General features: G+C 39.7%; 4 protein-coding genes across 4 annotated transcripts; 3 read left to right on the top strand and 1 right to left on the bottom strand.

Annotated features, from left to right (window-relative positions):
- Positions 1 to 1,117: 1,117 nt before the first annotated feature.
- cebpb (CCAAT enhancer binding protein beta) lies at positions 1,118 to 2,675 on the bottom strand. Its single transcript, XM_067240675.1, has one exon. The coding sequence runs from the start codon at positions 2,484 to 2,486 to the stop codon at positions 1,608 to 1,610; it is 879 nt and encodes a 292-aa protein (XP_067096776.1). The 5' UTR covers positions 2,487 to 2,675; the 3' UTR covers positions 1,118 to 1,607.
- A 745-nt stretch (positions 2,676 to 3,420) lies between these two features.
- On the top strand, positions 3,421 to 6,998 carry peds1 (plasmanylethanolamine desaturase 1). Its single transcript, XM_067239505.1, has 7 exons — positions 3,421 to 3,478; positions 3,818 to 3,979; positions 5,754 to 5,873; positions 5,968 to 6,059; positions 6,156 to 6,300; positions 6,426 to 6,638; positions 6,747 to 6,998. Exons 1-7 carry the CDS (start codon positions 3,463 to 3,465, stop codon positions 6,866 to 6,868), a joined length of 870 nt encoding a protein of 289 aa, XP_067095606.1. The 5' UTR covers positions 3,421 to 3,462; the 3' UTR covers positions 6,869 to 6,998.
- Positions 6,999 to 9,600: 2,602 nt separating this feature from the next.
- On the top strand, positions 9,601 to 12,149 carry LOC136945591 (ubiquitin-conjugating enzyme E2 variant 1). Its single transcript, XM_067239506.1, has 4 exons — positions 9,601 to 9,731; positions 10,835 to 10,983; positions 11,174 to 11,299; positions 11,578 to 12,149. Exons 1-4 carry the CDS (start codon positions 9,710 to 9,712, stop codon positions 11,722 to 11,724), a joined length of 444 nt encoding a protein of 147 aa, XP_067095607.1. The 5' UTR covers positions 9,601 to 9,709; the 3' UTR covers positions 11,725 to 12,149.
- Positions 12,150 to 13,911: 1,762 nt separating this feature from the next.
- On the top strand, positions 13,912 to 17,114 carry slc52a3-1 (solute carrier family 52 member 3-1). The gene is made up of 4 exons (XM_067240229.1): positions 13,912 to 13,978; positions 14,902 to 15,983; positions 16,214 to 16,337; positions 16,674 to 17,114. Exons 2-4 carry the CDS (start codon positions 14,980 to 14,982, stop codon positions 16,884 to 16,886), a joined length of 1,341 nt encoding a protein of 446 aa, XP_067096330.1. The 5' UTR covers positions 13,912 to 13,978; positions 14,902 to 14,979; the 3' UTR covers positions 16,887 to 17,114.
- Positions 17,115 to 18,467: the final 1,353 nt, after the last annotated feature.

The following is an 18,467-nucleotide window of genomic DNA, read 5'->3' as shown; positions in this document are numbered from 1 at the left end:
AAAAGTAATCAATTTGAATTGGAGTTTCCAACAACTAATGACATTGAAAGAGGGGAGGGCGGTGTTGGGAACTATTGGTAAAACTGTTAATGGATATTTTTGCTGTTCTTCTGGAATCATGTTGGGTGTTGTATTTTCATTTCAATGATGCATTGAAACAGGAAGATGTTGAGCAATATCAACTGTGATATCCATGAAGTTAAGTATTAAGAAATGATCTGCAGCAAGAGTGTTATAAGCTTGTGAGAGTATGTACTACATTAAACAGCCCTGGGAAGTGCTGACTATATAAAAAACATAATTCTAGGTTTATCCATTGAAGTGCACAATATGTATTGCCATTAAGTATTTTTCTCTCATAAAGACATCCTAAATAGGTTCTCTCCCGCTTTACTTACAAATAATCTGCCTAAAATTAGCTATTCTCATAGATTTGTTGATGTAGCTATAAATGGGACGTTTCATGAACAGACTATGATTAAAATGTGTGGAGGAACTATTTTCAAATGTTTGTAAATAAGATGGGAAAATGCCTTTGTCTGTGTTTTAAACTAACGTCATACATTATCAGTTATTTTCCCATTTAAAACGGACTGTGATTCAAGCTGAATTGTGGCATGTTGGGGTTTAGTTGCTGATTAAACTCTACAACCTTGAACCCCTCTCTGGGTCAGTGGACCCACTAGACTGTTGACAGAGGTGTGTGCTCAAGATAATGTTCTTACTTTTCAGTTGGATACAAAAGGATACATTTAAGTATTTATTTTTACCACAGTTTTGGTATGCATGTATAACAAATGTCCCACAGCATCGGCTTTTACAGTTTAAATGGAGATTTTAAAATATAAAATATTTTAAAATGTTGTTTGTAAATGATTGACTAAATTCAGATGAGCCGCCCCACAGTAAGAATAAAAGGAAGTGACTTTGCACTTTTACCTGAAAATCTAAAAACCTAAAACAATCTAAAATTGAATTGTACTTGTGTAAATTTAAAGTCACGTCTGTGTAGTCTGGGGAAATGAGAGGTGAACAAGATGAAAGGAGCACCGGACAAAGTAATCCGAAAAGATACCACCTGTTTACAAGCAAATAAAGAATGATACAGGAGATGATATCAAGAAAGTATAAATCTGTTTAATTCCGTAAAATACGAATACCCTTAAAGCATCTGTACCTTTTTAATATTACAGTAAATGCATTACTTCATTCATTGCCAATACTATTACAAAGAGTTGCATCATACCTCTGCAGTGCAAGTCTTCCCTTGACAGCCATTGCTCAGATAAGGGAATAATATTTAAATAACAGAATATGTCTATTACCAAATAGGTTTTGGAACGTGAAACCTGCACCGAAATACTGCATAATAACAACAATGAAGACAGAGAAACCCACGACATGATGGTGACCTGTCAGGAATCCTGATCTGGTTGCGCAATTCATGCAACCGTGGCCTTGTAAACTTAATGTCTGTTTTCACATGAATAGTCTTGAATCACCTTTCCTTACGTGAAACATCACTTCGATAAATTGGCTTCAAGTCCGTTTCTTATAGGCTACTGAAGTAGCTCGACTTCCAACGAGCTGAGTTTACCATACTATCATCATTGTCCAGTTGCTGAAAGAAGATTACGCAAAGTGGCAAGCTCTCTTGATAGTTGTTCCACGCGCTTTTGCAAACGTTCATTCTCAGCGGCAAGTTCCAGCACTTTGTGTTGCGTCTCCATATTGCGCATTTTGGCTTTATCTCTGCTCTTTCTCACAGCAAGGTTGTTCCTCTCTCGCCTCTGCTTGTATTCTTCACTGTCTTTGTCCAGTCGCTTTTTCCCCTTGCCATTAGATAATTTCCCACTATGCGAGTTAGGCGACCGGCTGCCTTTACCTGACGGGCCAGGTGTGCCGGGTGGACTGGAGCAAGATGAGGACGCAGTGGAGATGTTGCCAATACTGCCACTTGGAGTCGACTGATAATGAAGATAAGACCTCATGTCAAACCCAGACGAACCCGTGTCCATTCTTGTGTCTTCAAAAGTTTCGTTTCTTTCTCTAGATTTGTAGTGGTTGCCGGGGAGGTCTGGGCTAAACACACTGTCCACACGCGTCTCTTGTAGTTCGGGATAACCTAGGACGTATGTTTCCCTGGGGTTGACACAAGGACTTGACTCACGGTCCTTCTCAGATAGGCCTAGGTGGTTTCTGTAGTTTTGTAACGGTGAAATTCTCTTTATCTTGCTCTCCTCGTTCAGAAAATCTGCAAATATATCGGTCCCCCGCTGTTGTTGAGATTCGTGGTGGGCTGTCAGCTGTTGATAGTGCAAAGCTGGGTCCAGGTAAGCACTAAAATCTATCGCTTTTTCGTGCTCTGCGATGCCAAGTTCCGTCATCGAGCCGTCAGAGACCTGCCTGGGAATTCGGTCGTTGTAGGGACCGATGTTTCTCTGGAAAGCAAAGCTGTCCCCGTCGTAGATGCCGGCTACTTCCATGGATCTTAACACCCGCCGGATTGCAAGAACAAGGGGCAATAGCCCGAGACTAGACTTTTGTAATTGGATGAAATCAACACTATTGAGTTGTTTAAAAAATGTCAGGCTGCTATCTCAATACTTTGGAAAGCCTGTATGAGAAAATGTGTAGCTTTTTAAAAAAACAGACTCAATATGACGCCGCCTCAATCAAACAAGTTGTCAGTGTGAGCTTGGGTTTTATATAAGGCTGCGAAGGCGTGACGCGCGACTTAGAAGGAAGGGCGAAGTTTCATGCTTCATGATCATGATCATGAAAAGAGTAGGGATAGACAGTTTCAAATGGATTAGGCTACATATGAACTGATAAACATGTGTATCCTACCAGTCAGTTCGATTTTACCAGTGATTACAAAGGATGAACGTTAAACGTTAAAATGTAGCTTTCTCGCAAGATAAACGTTAAAATGTAGCTTTCTCGCAATTATCGGCTATATAGGCTACGTGAATCTGCATTATTCAGATTATAAAGTGAATGCGTTTCAATTGAGGGTGTTTTTCAGTAGCCAACTTTCAGCTTTGTTCACCGATCTGATTAACAGATTTTGTCATTTTGTTATGAATACAGTAGGCTACATAACTTGAGTTTTTGACTCATGCGTTTGTAGTTTGGGGAAATGGGCATCTACTGCCACCTTGTGGTATTATTTAAGGAAAAACTGAGTTTTTCCATTTTGAAATATGTTCTTTGATTATTGTCTAAATTTATCTCAAGATTGTTTGTATATGTTTACTTTGTTTTGATCACACCTCACAAAAATTCAGGAGAAAAACATAAAAGTAAACACTGACCATCCTCTCTGAGAGTGACTATGAAATATAGAGGGCCAAGTGAGTAAGAAACTGGTCTTCAACTGTATCAGTCACACAAGGCGACAATGTGAAGACGCGGGATGCACCGATGCGGGATTCTTAACACCATTAATCAAGTGTCAAGATGGACGGGGACCAGAGTAATGCCATTTCAAATGAGTGTTTCTCAAAAAATAACGACGGACACCAATCATACTTTTAAGTTAAATGATTATGACATAATTATAAGTAGGCTACCAATCCACATACTCAGTTTATGATTTGTGTCCAAGAATTATCAGGCTCACATGGGTGGGGTCAGATAATGCAGTCTTTTTTTCTCCAGTCTTATTGGTTATTTGAGTAATTATGGAAATATTTCCAGCTCCCCAATTGGCGGTTCTGGATGGAAAGACAGACGCGATTGGCTTAGAATAGCAATGTAATTTTCTGCTGCGAGAAGTTGACAGTTTTGTTTGGTTTCCTGAATGTGAGTGGAGATCGAAGGGGGTTGAACCGGTGTATCATGGCGAGTATGGTAAGCGAAAACGGGTGTGGACAGAAACCACAGACCATAGAATCTGACGGACTGGACCGAGGTGCTGTACGGTGGGGCCCTCAACACGCAGGTGCCCGCGAACTTGCCAATCTGTATTCGCCAGGTGAGTCAGTTGTCTTGATATAGCGAGTCGATAGCTCGCTCTACCATGAGCTAACAGTTAGCTACCAGTAGCAGTAACATTAGTCATCCGTGAATGTGCATTGCTTGCTGGTCCAAGCAACCACCGATTTAGTTTTTAACCAAACCTTACGTGACATTTTAACTAGCTTTGAATTTAGCTTTTACAAAACATCACGTGTCCATGTGAATGAGTGAGTGCGATTGAATACTTTACAAGTATACAAGAGCTACCTGCACACAGTGAACGACGGAGAAGTGTAGTATCGGCCAGACGGAAAGGCAGAGGGCGCTCACGGGTGCTACTCTAAAGGCAAAAAACAACACGATTCACTAATTCGAAAGTTATTAAACACCAATATGAAGCTTGCACGGAAGCCCCACATCTTTGTTTCGGACACGATAGGCTTTGGATTCCCTCTATGTTCAGACATTGGTTCAATGTATACAAAAGCAATTGTTGTCATTGTTAACTCGTATTTGATTATTGAATATATTTTCTTCTTGCATTTGCATACCTGTTTAGGTTACATTTACATTTATTCATTTAGCAGACACTTTTATCCAAAGCGACTTCCAAGAGAGAGCTTTACAAAAGTGCATAGGTCACTGATCATAACAACGAGATATAGCCCCAATACATTGCGGGTAGCCAAAACATGAAGCATACATTATGAAAAGCAAATAAGTGCCAATGGGAAGAACCATAAGCGCATGTAGTTAAACAAGTTACAACATAAACCTCAAAAAAGTGCAAGAGTGTACCTGTAGAAAAAGCAAGCAACAATGATATAATTCACAGCGAGTACAAGAAGTTAAATCAGTTACATTTACATTTATGCATTTAGCAGACTTACATTAACAAAATTGATCAAAGAACGTCAGCTCAGTCTCCAGTATATTCTTGGCGTACAATCTGGATAATAGTTGAGCTCTCATTTTATTGTATGCTGTAGGTTAAGGGGGTCTGTGACACGTGTTGTTATAGAACCACTATTGTTTTCTCTTCTTGAAAACTAAAACTTCTCATAAAAATGTCCCCAAGATCTCGGTGCAAAATTAGGCTTTTCGGTTGCATACGTATACTAAACAACACCTACTATATCTGCAAAGAATTACCGAGCCCTATAGGCTGCTCTTCTCAGACAGGTATTTCTGGCCCAGCTGCCTGCCTACAGTACATACATTTGAACAGTTATAATCCTGGTGGTCTGTTTAAGCAATGCAAGCCTTGTCTGCAGCACAGATTTATTTACTTAGTCAAATGCAGTATATAATCAAATGTAATGTAGAATTTCACAATATCATTGTCTAAAGTATGGTTTTTGATGCATCTTGATATTGTTGGACTTCACTACTATCTTAAACACTTGTCTCTTGACACATCTGGTTCTGCCTTTGGAGACACCTCAAGTATTCTATTCCAAGTTGAAATAGTCTCTTTGTGGTTTACAATATTAACACTCAAACTGAGTAAACATTCTATGGAAGTGAAATATCTGTTTTAGTTGCCTACAGTCAACAAAATGACAGGTCAGATCCAACATTTCAGATTGGATATATTCTTGATGTATTGATATATTAACCAGCCTGCCTGTATAGGCCAACTGAATAATTGTTGTATGCTGCTCTAATTCTCCAGAGTTCTGTCGTAAAGGCATATTCAATCATCTTTGTCCTGTGTGTCAGTCTACTATCTTCTATTTTTCGTGTTTTGCACATAATTCAATAACCACTGTATATTTATATATTTACAGGAAAAAGGTGTCAGGAATGGATAAGTGTGGTCCTCTGCTTCTCTCTTATGGCCTTCAACCTCCTTCACCTCCTTGCCAACTTTCACCTGGGCCATATGTGGTACATCCTCTTGGGAATTGGTATGCATAGCTGCCACCCGGTATTGTTTAAGGTATCCTTCTTTTGCTGTCTGTACCCTGACTGTATTACTTTTGTTCTCTTCCTCTCTACCAGGGGCAGGCATACTCACTGCAGATTTTGCCTCTGGCCTAGTCCACTGGGGAGCTGATACCTGGGGATCTGTGGACCTTCCTATCTTTGGAAAGGTAAGATAAAGTTCGTTCTTACAGTCAGATATTTGATGTGACCGTTTCCCTGACGTTGGTGCCCAAGATATTGCACTATAAATGTCCCCCCCGCAGGCCTTTATCCGACCATTTAGGGAGCACCACATCGACCCCACAGCCATCACTCGCCATGACTTTATTGAGACCAATGGTGACAACTGCATGCTGACGCTGGTCCCTCTAGCAAACATGGCCTTCAACTTCCTTACCCTTTCCCCTGGTGAGATTCAAATTATTCAAAAATAATTTTGACTAATTTGCAACAATAGTTTACTATGATGACTAATGTAAACAGAATATACATCTCTTATGACTCCCCCCTCTTCTGTCTTCTTGCATTTGTAGCGGAGGTATACCATATCTACCCCTGGTACTGCTATTGGTTTTCCCTGGCCATCTTTGTAACCTTGACCAACCAAATTCACAAGTGGTCACATACATACTTTGGGCTGCCACGTTGGGTTGTGTTTCTACAGAACTGTCATATCATTCTGCCACGTAAACACCACCGTGTCCATCATGTGACCCCTCATGAGACATACTTCTGCATTACCACAGGTAAGTTCCCGCAGACTGTGTAGGTATTGAGTACCTGTTGTATAACTGTTTGGTTTCTCTGGGTTTTATCAGTGTTAGAGTATGTTTACTTCTAGTATGTCTTTTCAGGCTGGCTGAACTACCCACTAGAGAAGTTTGGCTTTTGGCAAAACCTTGAGGATCTGATCCAAGGTGTGACAGGAGAGAAACCCAGGGCTGATGACCTCAAATGGGCTCATAAAACCAAGTAATGCAAAAAGACGAGCTGCACCCTACCTCAAGAGACACATGCCATACTTGTCTTCTTTTTTTGTAGAACTTAAACTTAAATCCATAGGAATCTAACCAATGGTTTGAGATGCCATAGCTTTAAGTCTTGCACATTTTGTCTGAAACTGTCATCAGAATATAGATATAGCCGATATTTGTTTAGGGGTTTCTAACCTTACTGTGGAGATCTGGGGTTGGCTGTGCTTTTGATACATCATCATTGAAAGCACTACAACACTAACCTCTTTCTAACTCAACAACCAGCTCTAATCTACAGCGTTCTTGTATGTCTAACTACAATTGACCCTTTCTACGGGATACACTGGAAGACACTGTCCCCTGAAAGGGTCAAATATCTTAATTCATCTTACTATAATGCAACATAATTTAACATTTTTACTTTGTCAGCAAAAAATCACAAACAGAAATACTTGAAGAAAGGCTTTTCGCAATGTTTTTCATTTTTCTTCATATCAACAAAAACATTTTGAGGTGAATAAGGGCGTGAGGATACGAGCATTTTTTATTATTAATTTTTTGTCATGACTTTTTACCCTAAAGTTCTGTCTTCAGACTCTTAATTGGAAGCTAATAGTTGTTTTAGGACTCTCCAGGGTCCTGTCTCCCGAAAACCACCCTCCTTGTGTCCTTGTTTGGATGGACATAGCTATGACGTGCAGTTTTCTAAAGCAGCCTTAATTGTCATAGATGTTGTGATGGAGTACATTTGTGAGGCATCTAGGGTGGTTTTCTACAAAGGAAACAATGGTAGAACAGAACATTCCCCCTTCAGAGATATTGCCAATGAGATAAGAGGTTAAAAATAGAACTAAATTGCTAAGCCGATGAGTGAAAATGTATGCCTTTTCTTTGGTAACCAGTACTTGTAAATGTTTTGTACAGCAGATAACTATGCAGTGTGATTGTAAGTGAACTTGAACCATATGTCTTAACTAGAAATCTGAATTATTTGTTCAATTGGCTAAGATTCCTTCTTGTTCTTAATGTCCCTGCCCTATGTTTTGAAAAGAGGAAATGGTGGAGTTAATAATAATGATAGTAAATAATCAATACTACGGGGCAGGCATACAAGTACATCAACACTGCATGCCAAAACTCACACCTTTACTCAAATGAAAGGTCTTGAAAATGTATCTTACACTGGCTATCTGGCTAACTGGTATCTTACAGTCCATGTCTCATCCTTACTGTTTGTATGTATCAGAAAGAGTCATATAAACAGTTTTGCGGCATCCCATTAGTGACTTTCAGTTTTGGGCTCATTGTACTACTGGGCCCCCAAAAATCCTGCCAAATATAATAAATAATTCCAAATATTCCTTAGTTTGAACAGCCAGAAATGGATCTTTATTACAAAGAAAAACTTGCTCTGTCGATAATGGTAGTTATTTAATTTAAAGCCAAAACAGCATTTTTGACCTAAAACATGGTTCGGTATCCTATTGTGAGGTAATTGTTTTTGAGCTATTGGACAACATACAGAACATACTGCATAATGCTTGTTGTGAGGATGTGTAGAATATTGCAGAACAGGGTTTGTTGAGGCAATTCTGATAGATTAATTAAGTCTCTTATTTGAATTGATCTCTGTTGAATTGATCTCAGTTTTCTGCCATAATTAAAACAATTTCACAATGAAATTGCTAATTGGCTATGGTCCAAGGACGGCCTTTTTAATATGGTCTGTCTTTGTGGTGTTGAATCAAATATCAATTCTTGCACATTTCTCATTAATTATTTGTAGTTATCTGTATGTACGTGGTAAATTGAATGTGTGGAGTTTGGTTTATCTTGTCTTTGAAGTAGGCTAATACTGAAGGAAAGGTAAATCATAAAGCGGAGATTCAGAAATGTGTATTTATAAATTGGTGAACCATTCTCTTTACAGATTGGTGTTTCATATTGTGTATTCGCTGATACAGATGATTTAAGAAAAAACTTTTGCTCTGTGGTAGGCTATAAGAAACTAATTTGACATTGTAGATGCAAAATCTATTTCTGGGTGTGGGGCCAGTAAGAAGGTGCCGTGCTGTGGAGCCTAAATTATATTTGTAGTTTTCTTGAATGGCCTCATCCTGTCTTAATTTGTTGTAAATGTTGCCATCCATGTTAACACTGGGCTACCCGTCACTTGCGACACTCATTTAAATATAATTGCACTCAAACGCCCTCGTAGCCTACTTCAGCACTGTACTTAGCTGTCCACTTTTCTGACGCCCATCTACTTACATTTACATTTAGTCATTTAGCAGACGCTCTTATCCATTGCTTGCAATGTTCTGATATTATTTGTGATGCTAGCGTTTTAGATATCCGAAATAATGCCTTAATGCCTTTTCGTTGTCTTCCACTGGGAAGACTAATGTTACAATATATTTATAAATAAACTAAAACAGCTAAATTATTATTTTGTGGTCTATTTATTGTGTTAGTCGCCTTTTAACTGTTTGCTTGGAACGTATGCTTGCTCGACAACACTTTCAATTAAAAGACGATTGATCAACAGGTATGACTCATTTTCTGGACACGCGTGTGCATGCCATAGGACTACTGGGTCAACCGGTTGGGCGAAGAGAGACACAAATAACCTAAGTGATTGTTCTGCGAAAGTTAGAAAATACACACCCATTCAACCATTGTCACCATAGTGTCTATTCATTGAAAAAATAACTTACTTCGCTTAGACTGACCATTGTCCAGATATATTGCTACAATTTACGTCCCTGCACTTTAGTCCCCCAATCCTTCCCTGCAACAAACTATGGTCAACGACGTGCGCGTCCCCGCTACTAAACGAAAAGATGGCGGTCGCCGCCGGATCAGGTAAACGATTCAGATAGCTGGCTAGCTTAATAAATGTATACTGTTGTCAGTTGTTATACATTCTTACAATTGATCGCTGGCATAATGCAGTGTTGCAAGAAACGTATACTATTACTGAAATTCGCAAAACCTCATCTTATTTGTCTAGCTATGTATAGATGAGTCATTGAATACATGAGCTAACGCCAAAGGGCCATTATAGCCTAGCTTGTTGTGAGCTGTTAGAGATAGCTTGAACAGAGGAAGTAGCTAGTGCTAGTATAGCTAGAGCTAGCTATTATCTTTACTAGCGTATAGCTAACATGCCAACTGACCAAACGATTTTAATTCGGCTAATAAATCAAACTGCTGTTAGCCACGTTCATATCAGGAAATGTACAACCAATCTAAACAATCTAATTTGTTATATTGTTTGAACATGTTTCTGATGCATCAGTATTTTCAGACTACAGCAACTTCTTATAGCCTGAGATAGGCGGGCGTATTTCTAGCTAGCTAGCCTAGCTAATAGGCGAATGTAGACTAGTAGTAGGCTAGCTATATTCTTAACGTGAGCTAGCTAGCTAGCTAGCTATTTAGGTACCTAGGTATTCTCGTTTACTTAACTAAGTACCTTTATAAATTATTACTAATTTACTATCATAGCTAGTTTGCTAAATATGGAACACAACCTTAACGTGTACTTCAAGATGGCCAGATGTGAGGATGTTTATAATTTGAAAGGTATAGAAAGTATTTCAAATTATTTAGTAGCAAATAGTGAGCCCATTTCATTGTAAAAGCTAACCAACTCCGAAACAAATTCCTAATTTGTAGATTCGGTAAGGATATTTCTGTCTTTTTTAAAAGGGGATCTAAATCTGAGTTGTGATTGTTGGGCCTACAAAGCTGCTTACAGCAAGGCCATCTTTGAAGGAAAACTGGTCTAACATGTTCATTGTGTCACCATGGGCATTTTACCTCGTTCATGCTTAAAATAGGCCTGTACAGCAGACTGATTAAACAATGGAAAAGTAAAATACTTGTGACATGCACACTAATGATACTTTCTCTATTGTGTTGTTTAATTAAGTATCACTTTCAACCCCATTATGTCTCATCAGGCGTTAAGGTTCCTCGTAACTTCCGGCTTCTTGAAGAGCTGGAAGAAGGCCAGAAAGGTGTGGGAGATGGAACTGTGAGTTGGGGCCTAGAAGATGATGAGGACATGACCTTAACACGATGGAGAGGGATGATCATCGGCCCTCCTAGGGTGAGTGCTCAGATCTACACATGATCGCATAATCAGATATGTATCAGCCTTTTATTTATTTATACTAAGGCAATTATTTACTGTACCAGCATGTAGGAAGTTGTATTGTTCATTGTCCAATGCCCCATGCATCCCACAGGAATGGAAGTTTGACTTTCCTGACCCACTGATGTTTATATTTGATTCACAGACAATCTATGAAAATAGGATGTACAGTCTGAAGGTTGAATGTGGACCCAGATACCCTGAGACGCCACCATTTGTCAGATTTGTGACGAAGATAAACTTGAATGGTGTGCACAACTCCAATGGCGTGGTGAGTTCATCTGGTTGTCTTACAGTACCATCAAAAGTAAATGTGGTGGCAGAGCAGTCAGTAAATCTTTCGGGAAAATAATAAAAAAGTCACAGGTGGATTAAATTGGTTATTTATGAAAATTATTTGTTGAAGTAAATGACTTGATCATAGATTAAGTCTGAACGCTATTGTACTCCCAGCATAAAATGTGTACGATATGGTCTGGCATTGTGTTCTGTAAGAGGGTAGTGTGGTGTGAAACGTAATCCTTTACCTCATGGTTCTTTCTCCTTCAGGTTGACACACGAGCTGTGTCTGCCCTGGCCAAGTGGCAGAACTCCTACAGTATCCGGGTGGTCCTGCAGGAGCTTAGACGGCTTATGATGTGCAAGGAGAACATGAAGCTCCCTCAGCCTCCTGAGGGGCAGATCTACACCAACTGAGCCCTCGCTACTACTCCTACTTTTCCTTTCCCCCCTCTACTGTTTGCGATCATCCCATCCACCACCTTGTTACATTCATTTGCTGCCAACACTTAAACGTGCCCACACTCAAATCTAGGAACACGCAAACATGTACACACTCACCCAAAACACAAGAATGCACACACATATAATTTTTAAAACAAGAACGCAATCAAAACACATTCACATACATAAAAGCACTTCTATATACAACATTCTCATGCCCTGGCTCCTCCCCTATCCCATCACTGGAGTTCTGGTTGGACTAGATGACTAGGCAGGCGGAGTCATAGGTCCACACCAGAACTGGTCATTTGAATACTGTACATCTTACTAATCTTTTTTTATTATTATTTGTTATAAATGCAGATTGTACAATAACATAAATAATCTTATTGAGTGTACATCTTGTGTTCTGTCTTTTTGTAACAGGGAATGAGACAGTTTGTTGACAGCTCACAGACTTAAAATTTCACCCATTAAGAGTATTTGTGGATGTTCATTTTGAAATAATACCAAGATAGATATCCATCTGACAATATTTCATTGTTGACAAATGGGTAGGTCAAATCATTCATAAATGTTTGCCCTGACTTTGCATGTGTACTTGTATAACAGTTTGATTACCAACCCCATGGCCTATGCATGTGAATGCAGCTTATGGAAAGATGCCTATAGTAGTAAGCCACTCAGGCTGTCACCCTTGGTGAACTGTCACATGGCTGTTAAAAGGGCAACCACTGATATTTATACCCAGTGATTCTCTCATTCATAAGACTTCAATTGTCATGTGTTCTTGGTTAATAATCTAAATTCAAGTAAACATGCATGCCACATAGTGTAACGTTACACATTAGGGAACTCGTTCAAAGTTAATCATCTCTCAAAAAGAGAAACTTGTTGAATTAGTTTCACCTCTTGGTTCAACATGTGAAAGCAGATCTGACCACCTTTTTCACAACTAAAGACGGTTGTTTTTTCCTTTCATCAATTTGCATCATTACATTTACATTCTACATGTGGTTATGGATTCCTTAAGGTCTAACCCTGCAGGTGTTCCATGTTTGTGTCAGAATGCTAGTGTCATTGGGCTTTACTATGAGAATAGGAGTAATGAAACTGAATGGATTGCATTTTGCACAATGTCTTGGTCTATACAAAGTCTAGTATGGATCAAGTTATTGTGTTGAAGAACAATCAATTTTCTAACTACTGTGTCCCTCTTACCCTTGAGTATCTTACCAAACATGCAGTCAATTTCAAAATGTGATAAATCCTCTCAACCGAAGGGACACTTTAAACAACATGCCTATTTAATTCCAGGAGTTAGCACTAGCAGTAGATATGTTAGCAATCCTGCCTAGTTAAGATTTCTCTGTAGTGTCTAGACAACATGTAAAGGTTATTTGATGTTAAACTGTTAGACTCTGGGAATTCCAGTTCTCAGAACATGAGTTGTGCATGCTCTGTACTTGAAGTGTTCTGTATGAGTAATAAAATCAGCTAGTTTATGAGGTACAGTTTGATGGCAATTGTGTAATGAGAACAAAGATGACCTTAATGAAACTATCATCTAGCTTCTGAGTTTCGTATTAGTAAGGCCATGGTCACAAACATTGGAAATTATGCAATCATCAGAGTGTATGCTATTTTGGTTAGATATTGAATTCCTGGCACTTGACCTGATGATACCCTTGTTTTCATGTAATTGTTTTGATAGGTTAGAGGAAATAATTTATGAAGGCAATGTGCGGTAAATGTTCACAGTCAAACACATTAAGGTAAATCCTAGGTCATTCTGTTTTGCTGTAATACCATTGTCCTTCTTAGGGCAGTTTGATGGATATTTGAATGTCACACATACTTTTCTCTTTCCAAACTTAGAACTACTCTCTTGTTGAGTGCAACACAGCATTTTTAAGTTTAATTGGAGACCACAGGCATCTCATTAGTGAGAGGAGCTGTAGAGACAGAGAAAGGGAGACTCCTGTTGGTAGTGTTACTCAAATTGTATAACATGTTTACATTTAAACCATACGCAATGAGCGGACATGGTTACATGGTGGAGCTGATGTCTGGATTGGACTCTGAACTACCCAGAAGGCACCAGTCTTTCCTCACATGGGTGTGTAAAGGGTAGCTGAAAACGGTGTCGTTGTTAACCAAATGTTATACATAAAGTGAGAGTAGCCACGTTGCATTCCACAGAAGAGCATCCCATGGTTCAAGAAAAGTGAGTATAACAATCTAATATTTTTGTAAAAACTTGAAATGTTATGTCTTGGTTTCTTGACATTTTATATATTATAAATTTTTTATTTGAGAGACTGGCTATGGAGTCAATTATTAGATGTATTTCTGAGAAAATAGAATCCAATTATAGGTTATTTCATTGTAAAATCACACGTTGTGTCTGATACCTATGTAGCTAGCCAGTGGATCTATTACAGCATAGCATGGTATTTGGCAGTGACAATTACACGTCTCAGCAATATGAAGAAAGATTATGATGCATCTGGTACTTCTGTAACTACTCCCCAAATATCACTGTCGTTGACTCACTTTTCTTAATAGCAGTAACTGTAACTAATTATCCATAAGAGTCTCACAACGCTAAGACAAACATGACATTTGTTCCAGTAACGAGTCTATTGAGTAACCTTAGACATAGGCCATTTAGAAAAACTGAGTGGCAGAATTCAGTTTACCAAGATCTGCTTTTTAATCTTTTTAAATTTCTCAAAGAATAACTGAACACCCAAAGCCTTAGTCTGACCCTTCATATTTGTGTATAATATATTTTGTATTTTAAATGTTATCTATATAAAAATATGACACCTTCAATTTCTCACCAAAAGACTCTCTCAGTGATACATGAACGTGGCCAATTGTCATACACAATCTTTGCCTGTGATGACAAAATGGCACCTCTATGTCACAAATTAATTAAAGTATTTTCAACCTTGACAATACACTGCAAAATAAAATAAATAAAAACATTTACAAAGAATGATCAAAATCAAGAACTGGCTTGATGTGTTTAGCCATGCACATGTAAAAATAGGGTCATACCTCAAAGAAGACGTTTTGGTGTTTAGTTGCTCTTAAACTTTGTAAATATATTTTATGATTTCTCATGATCCCCTCCTTCTGTAGGCTACGAGGACTGTTAGAGTTGGACTGTGTACATCATAGGGATCCCCACTTCTCCTGAGGAGACCATCAACCTGCAGCATGGCTATACTTATTCATGCACTTGCTTGCGCTTTTGGCCTAGGTTCCTGGTTGGCCATCAATGGTTTGTGGGTGGAGCTGCCTATCATTGTCACCACCCTTCCCGAGGGCTGGGAGCTGCCCTCTTACCTGACTGTCATCATCCAGCTGGCCAACCTGGGGCCCTTGCTGGTTACCCTAATGCACAAGCTGTGCCCTGGTCGGCTGAAGGAGAGTGTTGTCATCTACACTATCTTGTGTATCGGTGTCTTGGCCTGCTTCTTGCTGGCTTTTTTCTGGGACGTGACAACTGTGGTGGCTGGGGCCCAGCACAGCGCAGCCTTCTTCATCATTACTTTCTTCCTGGCACTAGTGGACTGCACCTCCTCAGTCACCTTCCTGCCCTTCATGATGCAGCTGCCTGCCCACTACATCACCACCTACTTCATTGGGGAGGGCCTCAGTGGCTTCATCCCAGGCCTTGTTGCCCTGGCGCAGGGGGTAGGCATTGCTAAGTGTGTGAATGTCTCTGGGTCGTCTGGTAACCACACTGAGGGCGGGGACACGTATGTTTTGCAGACCCAGTACCTTCCTCCAAACTTCACTACAGAGGTCTTCTTTTTTTTCTTAGCAGTTATGATGTGTATCAGCCTGGCTGCATTTTGGAAGCTCAACAGGCTCCCACGGACATTTGAGGTCTCCACTGAGAACCTTGTTCCAGATTCAGTGTCATCTGTCTGCTCTGGCCTGGACAATCCTGCAGTTAGGACTAATAGCCAAAAACATCTCTGTGAGGTGACAAGCCAGGCCAGGCCTCTGCTGACTAAATCAGGCCACTCCATGTTCCAGCTGACCTTCATCTACCTTATGGTGGTGTGGGTGAATGGAACTACCAACGGTTTACTACCCTCTGTTCAGACTTATTCCTGTATGCCCTACGGGAACCTGGCCTATCACCTCTCTGCTGCTCTGGCATCTGTGGCCAATCCAGTGGCCTGTATTGTTGCCATGTTCTTTCCTAAAAGGTAAAACCCATGCCTAATAACATTTGTTAATGACAAAGAAGATTTGGCAATCTAAACAGATTTGACCTCCAGGCTTATCATTATCTTAGTTTATGATGGAATTATTGGAATAAGCTACAAATCTGTTAACTATTTTTACAATTTGTTCTTGTCAGTAATTAACTTCATGACATTTGTTTTTTTAGTTATGTCGGAGTTATATGCACACTGAATTTCTTGTGTTTGTCTAGGTCGCTGGTCTTCCTGGGCCTGTTGTGTGTCATGGGGACTGGCTTTGCAAGTTACAACATGGCTATGGCTGCCATGAGTCCATGCCCTCTTCTTCAAAAATCTGCACTGGGAGAGGCTATCATTGTAAGTAAAAAAAACATCTGTTGAGATGTTATGTACATAGCCCATTATACTTCATGACATTTACAGGCCCTCATTGAGACATTCTTAAGACATGTTCCCTAGATCTGTGGGTCCATTTCTCAAGTTGCTGAAGATTAAGTAACTTGTTTTCCCTCAAATCCATTGTGGAGCAGGTTTTCTGCTATTATGTTTTAGTTATTTCCTGTCTGATTTCCTTAGAAACTACACTATTATAAAATACAGTTCTGATGATTTGGAAAACTTTCACCCATTAAAATAGTCCTTCAGGGTCAGTGCTGAATCATTCTAATGATAAACATGTCTCATCTCCCTCAGGTGCTTTCGTGGGTCTTCTTCACTGGCTCCTTGTCTTATGTGAAGGTAATGGTGGGGGTCATCCTGAGAGATGAGAGCCACAGTGCCCTGGTATGGTGTGGAGCTGCGGCGCAGATTGGATCTCTGATTGGATCAGTCATCATGTTTCCATTGATCAACATGTACAACTTGTTTCAGTCAGGAGACACATGCAGTACTAAATGTCCTTTATGACTGACTCTGAGAACCGGTATTATTTTGTCATGGAGGGCTACTTTTGGCAAATGGAACAATAATAGTTATTTTCCTCACTTTGAAGGAAATGCTTTACTTATGCTTTGAAGTAATACTTTGCAGTGCTTTACTTAAATTAGATAAATAGGCAACATATAACAGTCAAACTGTTGGTTAAGACATCTAATATGAATGTGTAATGAGACAAAACATAAAACATTACAGCTTAGTTGATGTCTCTTAATTATTTAGGAGGAAAGGAGGAATTCATTTGTACTTGTAATTCTTTTACATTTTTAACTTGGTTTTGCACTGTCTGAACACTAGATGGCGCAGTTGGTCCTTCATATTTTATTACTTTCACGTGATGATTCTCCTGACACCCAGCAAATCCTGAAACAAGCAAACAAAAGACGTCTATGTGAATGTCTTATGACTGTATTTATATATAACTGTATCTCACGTTTTGTGCTAGTGTCAATCTTTTATAAAATATTATGATATTTATGACATAGGCCGGTAATTATTGCTGCTGGTTGCTTACGTTTTTTGTGAGCTCACAAATAATCAAACAAACACATGATTAAGGTAAATATGTCACTCCAAGAATTAGTTCCAATGTGTAGAGGATGGGGTGTAGGAGAAGCACGTGTGCATCTGTCTGTGGGCTTATCAGTAGTGATGGCTCATCATGTCCATCCAGCGTGTGTGAGAATCAGACTACTATCCTATGTCTGGTTCCAGCTGGTCAGACGGATGCTGCATCCTTTGAGGAGGAAGCTGGACATTCATGGGAACCAGAGAGAGATTTCCCATTAGCAGCTGTTCTCCTCTCTGTCCCCATCTCCCTTAGACGGGGGCAAAGAGCAGCATGGGGGCCTTCAGGGAGGAAGAGGGGGTTGTCTGTAATAGGGGGGAGGGGTGTCGGCTGTTGCCCCTGTTGTTGGTCACTTGGGAGCCTTGCTGACCCCGACACTGAGTAAAAACAAAAAAAAGCAAGAGGGTGTAATTACCCTCACGTAGCCTCCGGGGCTGAGGATCAGCTAAGGACAAGCGCAGATGCGACTTTCTCACTTTTGTCGAGATTTTGATATCACTTCATTGTTGCACTATAAATTATACATTAGAAACAATTGGATGTTTCAGGATAGCCAAACAATGGTGTTGCATTGTCTTAGTGTGCTGAGATGTGGTAACATTTTTGTATCTATTCTAAATGTAACATATGCAAATCTGGTCCCTTTGTCCTTTTTTGTACTGCAACCAGCTAATGAGCTTCAGACTATTACCTGCATGCTAATGTTGCTATGCCTAGTTTCATCATGACCTTGAATATTTGAGTGACTGCAATGAAAAGGTTTTCTAGAAGCTTCATTAGCTAAATTATTTGATTGGCACTGGGCTTTTGTGTTGATGCATTGACAAACAAAGCAGCAAAGAAAATTGTATCATTTTTCCTTCGAGTATCAGATGGTCCCATCGCTCCTCCAGCTGGTCAGGAGGGGCCGTGGCCACCTGGATGCTGAGTCCTGATCCTGTGAGATCCTGCAGTCTCCTCTGCCATGTGAGGATTCCACTTAC

The sequence above is a fragment of the Osmerus mordax genome, chromosome 7 (genome assembly GCF_038355195.1).
Source record: "Osmerus mordax isolate fOsmMor3 chromosome 7, fOsmMor3.pri, whole genome shotgun sequence".
Taxonomy (NCBI): Eukaryota; Metazoa; Chordata; class Actinopteri; order Osmeriformes; family Osmeridae; genus Osmerus; species Osmerus mordax.
The sequence above is the reverse complement of the archived record's forward strand: the minus strand, read 5'-3'. Positions and strand labels throughout refer to the sequence as shown.

Bases quoted from the DNA above. Each gene is read 5' to 3' on its own strand.
- peds1 (XM_067239505.1), top strand. The intron at 3,980-5,753 runs GTGAGTCAGTTG...ATATATTTACAG, and splicing joins TGCCAATCTGTATTCGCCAG to GAAAAAGGTGTCAGGAATGG. The intron at 5,874-5,967 runs GTATGCATAGCT...CCTCTCTACCAG, and splicing joins GTACATCCTCTTGGGAATTG to GGGCAGGCATACTCACTGCA.
- cebpb (XM_067240675.1), bottom strand. From the start codon at position 2,486: ATGGAAGTAGCCGGCATCTACGACGGGGACAGCTTTGCTTTCCAGAGA.
- slc52a3-1 (XM_067240229.1), top strand. From the start codon at position 14,980: ATGGCTATACTTATTCATGCACTTGCTTGCGCTTTTGGCCTAGGTTCC. The intron at 15,984-16,213 runs GTAAAACCCATG...GTGTTTGTCTAG, and splicing joins GCCATGTTCTTTCCTAAAAG to GTCGCTGGTCTTCCTGGGCC. The intron at 16,338-16,673 runs GTAAGTAAAAAA...CATCTCCCTCAG, and splicing joins CACTGGGAGAGGCTATCATT to GTGCTTTCGTGGGTCTTCTT.
- LOC136945591 (XM_067239506.1), top strand. From the start codon at position 9,710: ATGGCGGTCGCCGCCGGATCAG. The intron at 9,732-10,834 runs GTAAACGATTCA...ATGTCTCATCAG, and splicing joins GGCGGTCGCCGCCGGATCAG to GCGTTAAGGTTCCTCGTAAC. The intron at 10,984-11,173 runs GTGAGTGCTCAG...TTTGATTCACAG, and splicing joins TGATCATCGGCCCTCCTAGG to ACAATCTATGAAAATAGGAT.